The sequence below is a fragment of the Macaca thibetana genome, chromosome 3 (genome assembly GCF_024542745.1).
Source record: "Macaca thibetana thibetana isolate TM-01 chromosome 3, ASM2454274v1, whole genome shotgun sequence".
NCBI lineage: Eukaryota > Metazoa > Chordata > Mammalia > Primates > Cercopithecidae > Macaca > Macaca thibetana.
The window spans coordinates 179,622,316-179,629,292 of record NC_065580.1 but is presented as its reverse complement, the minus strand read 5'-3'; the positions used below and the strand labels follow the sequence as shown (position 1 = coordinate 179,629,292).

Genomic DNA, 6,977 nt, shown 5'->3' with positions numbered 1-6,977 from the left:
TGTCCAGAAATTTCTATAGTTTAGGATTAGTATTTTGTGTAGTATTTATAAATCTATGGTCCACATTTTCCAGTCTTAGAGCAGTACCATATTCAAAAAACACTGGCAAGAACCTGAAACCCGATTTCAAAATGACTTTTAAAAAATTCTCAAGCTGGGCACTGTAGCTTATGCCTGTAATCCCAGCACTTTGGGGGATCAAGGAGAGAGGATCACTTGAGCCCAGGAGTTCAAGACCAACCTGGCCAACACCGTGAAACCCAATCTCTACAAAAAATACACAAATTAGCCAGATGTGGTGACACGCTGCTGTAGTCTCAGATACTCTTGAGACTGGGGTGAGAGGATCACCTGAGCCCAGGAAATTGAGGCTGCAGTGAGCTATGATGACATCATGGCACTCCAGCCTGGGTGACAGAGCAAGACTCTGTGTAAAAAAAGAAAAAAATTTCTCACAGCTGAACACTGTGAAATAGACACATAGCAAACAATATATCTTAAACAGTTTTTCTCTCATCCACTTCTCTTGCACACACAGTATTTGTTTTTATGTCTCTTTCAAAACTTGATCTACCCTTGTGTGCTTCAGATTCTTTGCCCCAGCTCTCTTTCCTTCTGAGATGGAATCACAAAATCACAAATGAATTGGTCTGGCAGGGCAAAGCCCTCCTCTTTATGGGACTGGAAGAGGAGAGCTGCTATGAACTAAATGTTTGTGTCCCTCACAATGTTCATATGTTGGAGAATAAATCCCCAATGTGATGGTATTTGGAGGTGGGGCCCTTGGGAGATACTTAGGTCCTGAGGGTGGAACCTTCATGAATGGGATTAGTGCCCTTATAAGTGGAAGCATGAGAGAGATGATCACTCTCTCTGCTCTCTTGCCAAGTGAGGATACAAGCAGAAGTCAGCAAACCAGGAAGCATACCTTCACCAGACACCGGATCTGCTGGCACCTTGATCTTTAACTTCCCCACCTCCAAACTGTGAGAAATTTCTCTTGTTTAAAAGAAAAGAAAAGAAAAAAAACAGTCTTGGGTACCATCTTCTCAATTCACTTGTCAAGTTTGAATCTGAATACAAAACACCTTTTTTTTTTTTTTTTTTTTTTTTGAGACACAGTCTCGCTCTGTCATCCAGGCTGGAGTGCAGTGGTGCGATCTTGGCTCACTGCAAGCTCCACCTCCGAGGTTCACGCCATTTTCCTGCCTCAGGCTCCAGAGCAGCTGGGACTACAGGCACCAACCACCATGCCCAGCTAATTTTTTGTATTTTTAGTAGAGATGGGGTTTCACTGTGTTAGCTAGGATGGTCTCTATCTCCTGACCTCGTGATCCACCAAAACAGTCACTTTTATAATGGACATGGAGGATTTTGTGTTATGTTAGTTGCGTTAGCTATGTACAGAAACTGATATGTAACATAGAGGATGTTACATTACATAGCATATGTTACATTACGCTATGTAACATCAAGGAAAAGTGTGTGCAGCCTTCTGGGGCCTTTGGAGGTCCAACAAGTAGGATCCAAGACTATAATTTGAAGAACACTTCAACACATTTCTTCAAAAATGTCCCGGATTTAGCCATGTAACTAAATTAAAATAAACTAAATCTACTTCTCTTGCGTTAGCTTCTTAAATATCCATAAAGCAGCAGTGGTTAAAATATAAGCATAAAGAAAATTTGCTATCTTCATTATTTTCTCCATTACATCATGCAATAAAACTGACTTCCAAAAGTCAAAACACAAACTCTCTTGATGAATGAGGCAATGGAAACTGGGCACACCAACCTCCTATTTTGAGTTGTGTTTTAACTGTAGAAACTCTCCTCCCTACCTCAAAGAGGCCTCAAACTTGGCTCATCTTTTTCAGAAGAAAATGTTTTGATCAAACTTTTCATATTATTGTTTGATAATTGGTTAGGATTTATGTGAACTAGGTTAGGGTGATGTATAACTTATGACACTTGAGTGGTCTAAACACTCTATGCTTAGGTAGAGCTTCATATTGGAAATCCCTGGTGTAAAATTTCCCTGCTTGGCAGGTGAGGTGCCATTGTTGTTGTTGTTGTTGTTGTTGTTGTTGGCAGGTGAGGTGCCATTGTTGTTGTTGTTGTTGTTGTTGTTGTTGGCAGGTGAGGTGCCATTGTTGTTGTTGTTGTTGTTGTTGTTGTCGTCGTCGTCGTCGTTGTTTGGCAATACTCTGTTATTGTCCATGCCAGCAGAGAAACTGACTTTTATTAGTGAGTAATGCATAAACTCCTATCTTTATTTTAGTATATGTGCTGCCAAAGCAAGCACAACTCCTATCTTTATTTTAGTACAACAAAATTAAGAATGTAATAAGAATATAGGTATTCAGGCATACCTCAGAGATATTGCGAGTTCAGTTCCAAACCACCATAATTAAGTGAATATTGCAATAATGCAAGTCACACACTTTTTTATTTCAACTGCATATTAAAGTTATGTTTACACTATTTGTAGTCTATTAAGTGTGCAGTAGCATTGTGTCTAAAAAGTGCTTAATTAAAAAATATTTTATTGCTAAAAATGCTAATGATCATCTGAGCCTGCAGGGAGTCCTAACCTCTCCGCTGGTGGAGGTCTTGCCTCGATGTTGGTGACTGCTAACTAATCAGTGTGGCGGCTGATGAAGGTTGGGGTGGCTGCAGCAATTTAAAAAAAAGACAGTAATGAAGTTTGCTCCATTGATTGACTCTTCTTTTCATGAAAGATTTCTCTGGTAACTTGCGACGTTGTTTGGTAGCATTTTACTCACAGTAGAACTTCTTTCAAAATGGGAGTCCATCTTCTCAAACCCTGCTGCTGCTTTATCCTAAGTTTATGTAATATTCTAAATTCTATGTTGTCATTTCAACAATGTTCACAGCATCTTCACTAAGAGTAGATTCTATCTCAAAACACCATTTTGTAGCCAGGCACCGTGGCTCACATCTGTAATCCCAGAAACTTGGGAGGGATCGCTTGAGTCCAAAGAGTCAAAGGCTGCAGTAAGCCATGATCACACGACTGCACTTCAGGCTGGGCAACAGGAGACACTCCCCATTCATTCACATTTTATCATTAAATTACACCAATTCAGCCACATCTTCAGGGTCCACTTCTAATTCTAATTCTCTTGCTATTTCTACCCCATCTGCAGTTACTTCCTCCACTGAATTCTTGAATCTCTCAAAGTCATTCATGATGGTTGGAATCAGCTTCTTCCAAACTTCTGTTAATGTTGACATTTTAACTTTCTCCTATGAATTGCGAATGTTTCTAATGGCATCTACAATAGTAAATCCTTTCCATAGGTTTTCAATTTACTTCGCTCAGAGCCATCAGAGAAATGACTGCCTATGGCAGCTATAGCCTTATAAATATAGTTATTTTTCTTTTCTTTTTCTCTTCTTTTTATTTCTTTTTGTTTGTTTGTTTTGAGATGGAATCTTGCTCTGTCGCCCAGACTGGAGTGCAGTGATGCAGTCTTGGCTCACTGCAACCTCCGCCTCCTGATTAAAGCAATTCTCTGGCCTCAACCTCCCGAGTAACTGGGATTACAGGCACACACCACCACACGCTGCTAATTTTTGTAGTTTAGTAGAGACAGGGTTTCACCATGTTAGTCAGGCTGGTCTCGAACTCCTGACCTCGTGCTGTGCCCGCCTCGGCCTCACAAAGTGCTAGGATTACAAGCATGAGCCACCGCTCCCGGCCATGATTGTATTTCTTAAATAATAAGACTTGAAATTCTAAATTATCCCTTGATCCATGGGCTGCACAATGGATGTTGTGTTAGAGGGCATGGAACAACATTAATCTCCTTGTAGATATCCATCAGAGCCCTTGGGTGACTAGGTAAATTGTCAATGAGCAGTAATATTTTAAGAGGAATATTTTTTTCTGAGCAATAAGTCACTTAAGTAGGCTTATTTTAAGTAGGCTTAAAATATTCAGTAAACCATGCTGTAAACAGATGTGCTGTCATCTAGGCTTTGTTGTTTTATTTCTAGAACATAAGCAGAGAAGATTTGGCATAATTCTTAAGGGCCCTAGGGTTTTCAGAATGGTAAATGACCACTGACTTCAACTTAAAGTCACCAGCTGCATTATCCCCTATTAAGAGAGTCAGCCAGGCTGGGCGCAATGGCTCAAGCCTGTAATCCCAACACTTTGGAAAGTCGAGGTAGGTGGAGCACTTAAAACCAGGAGTTCAAGACCCACATGGCGTTCTAGGAGTCCAAGACCAGAAGTTCAAGACCAATAGGAGTTCATGGCCAATATGGCGAAACCCCATCTCTACTAAAAATACAAAATACAAAATACAGAATTAAAATACAAAAAGTAGCTGGGTGTGGTGGTGCACGCCTGTAATCCCAGCTACACAGGAGACTGAGGCAGGAGAATCGCTTGAGCCTGGGAGGCAGAGGTTTCAGTGAGCCAAGGTGGCACCATTGTACTCTAGTCTGGCAACCTGGGTGACAGAGCAAGGCTCTGTTTAAAAAAAAAAAAAGAGAGAGAGCGCCAGGCTATACTTTGAAGATCTGAAGCTAGGCATTGACTTCTCTCTAGTTATGAAGGCCTAGATGGCTTCCATTATAAGATTGCTTTGTCTCCATTGAAAATGTGCTGTTTAGTGTAGTCACCTTCAACCATGTTCTTAGCTAGATCTTCTGGATAAATTGCTTCAGTTTCTCTATCAGCATTTGCTGCTTCGCCTTGCACTTTTATGTTATGGAGATGGCTTTTTTCCATAAACCTCACGGACCAACCTCTGATAGCTTCCAACTTTTCATCTGCAGCTGCCTCACCTCTCTCAGCCTTGGTAGAATTGAAGAGAGTTAGGGGCTTGCTCCAGATTAGGCTTTGGCTTAAGGGAATGTTGTGGCTGGTTTGATCTTCTATCCAGAAACTAAAACTTTCTCCATATCAGCAATATCATGCTATCTTATCATTCGTGTATTCCCTGGAGCAGCACTTTTAATTTCCTTCAAGAATTTTTTTTTGTATTCACAACTTGGCTGACTGGTTGGTACAAGAGCCCTACCTTTCAGCCTGTCATCTGCACTAAACTTAATCATCTCTATCTCTTGATTTAAAATGAGAGATGTGTGACTCTTTTTTTTCATTTGGAGACCATTGTAGGGTTATTAATTGGCCTAATTTCAATGTTGTTGTGTTTCAGAAATGGAGAAGCCCAAGGAGAGGGAGAGAGACAGTGGAATGGCCAAGGTCGGTGGAGCAGTCAGAACATATGTGACATTTATCTATGAAGTTAACTGCCTTATATGGGTGCGTTTCATGGCACCTCATAACAATCAAAATAGTAACATCAAAGATCACTGATCACAAATTACCGTAACAGAGATACTAATTTTGAAAAAGTTTGAAATATTGTGAGAATTACCAAAATGTGACACAGCGACACAAAGTGATCACAAGCTGTTGGAAAAATGATGCTCATACACTTGCTTCACACAAGGTTGTCAAAATCTTCAATTTGTGAAAAAACATGCAGTATCTGCAAGTTCCAATTAGGTGAAGGGCCATAAAACTAGATATGCCTGTATTCAATTAAGAAGAGGTTCAGAAATATTGTAAAAAATAAAATAAAATAACTGCTTGAAATACAACTGCATGAATCAGGGTCCTCTGGAGTCAGAACCAATAGGAGGCACAGAGAGAAAATAAACAAATAATTTTTTAAAAAAGACAGAGAGGAGAGATTTACTTTAAACAATTGGCTCATGCAGTTGTGGGAGTTAGCAAGTTCGAAATCTATAGGGCAAGCTGGCAGGCTGGAAACTCAGGCAAGAGTTGAAGTTATAGTCTTAAACCCAAAATCCACTGGCAAGATTTTTATGTTATGGTTTTGAGGCAGAATTTCTTCTCCAAGAAACCTCAGTTTTTGCTCTTAAAGTGTTCAACTGATTGATATCCACCCACATTATTCAGGGTAATCTCCTTTACTTAAAGTCAACTGAGTATAAATATTAAGCACATTCACATCTAGCAATCTGGATGTGGGCACCGTAGCTTAGCGAAGTTGACACGTAAAATCAACCATCACAACAACCTTCATTCAATAGCATTTTCTTACAGGCATGATGATAAATAGGTTTTAAAACATAAATCCCCTAGTGAACAACATAAAGCATGCTTTTATTAAGAAAACAAATTACCTTGCTTTCATTTTTCTTAGCTCTTTTCAGTCAATTGTGTGGTAGTGAGGACGGGGTGGGGATGCGGGAAGGAGGATTGGATGTCTGTTTTGAGGAGGATCTGCAGCATAACCATCTCAAATATTTGTGCTAAAGCATTGGGAACAGTGCACACATTAGAAAGGATCAAAAGGAAACAATAAATTGCTCACAATCCAGTTAAATATATTGCGATAAATTAATGTGACCCCTGCAAAATTCAGGTGTTGCTGATGCGATCAACAGTATCAAGAGGTGGGAGCTTTAGAAGGTAATTAGGCCATGAGGGCTTCTCTCTCATGAACAGGATTAGGTGCCCTTATAAAAGGGCTTGATGGAGGCTGTTCATCCCACTTACCTTCTGCCATGTGAGGGTACATCATTCCTCTTCTCTGGAGGATGCACCTCTCACCAGATAATAGAACCTGCTGGCACCTTGATCTTGGACTTCCCAGTCTCCAGAACTGTGATAAATAAATTTCTGTTCTTTATAAATTACTCAGTTCCAAGTATTTTGTTGTAGCAGCACAGACTAAGACATATGTGAGCAATCTACTTTACACATTACAAGTTGTATTATGAATTAAATACCACATAAAAGTATAAAGACAATAATGGTGTAAGTATATAATAAAAGGGTTTGTATGTGGTTGGGCTCCCAGCTGAAAGGAAGTTTCACAGACTTATGAGGACATCATTGCAAACCTTCTTTGTAATTTTCTGATACAGACTGTGGAAAGGCATAAACATAAAGAAATTGCCTCTGAG

General features: G+C 39.9%; 1 protein-coding gene across 1 annotated transcript in view; it reads left to right on the top strand.

Annotated features, from left to right (window-relative positions):
* CXADR (CXADR Ig-like cell adhesion molecule) overlaps positions 1–5,583 on the top strand; it is a 105,289-nt gene extending 99,706 nt beyond the window's left edge. Inside the window, exon 8 of the mRNA XM_050782175.1 lies at positions 5,195–5,583. Within this exon, the coding sequence (XP_050638132.1) occupies positions 5,195–5,269 (75 nt within the window). The 3' untranslated portion in view covers positions 5,270–5,583. The remainder of the gene's footprint in view (positions 1–5,194) is intronic.
* Positions 5,584–6,977: the final 1,394 nt, after the last annotated feature.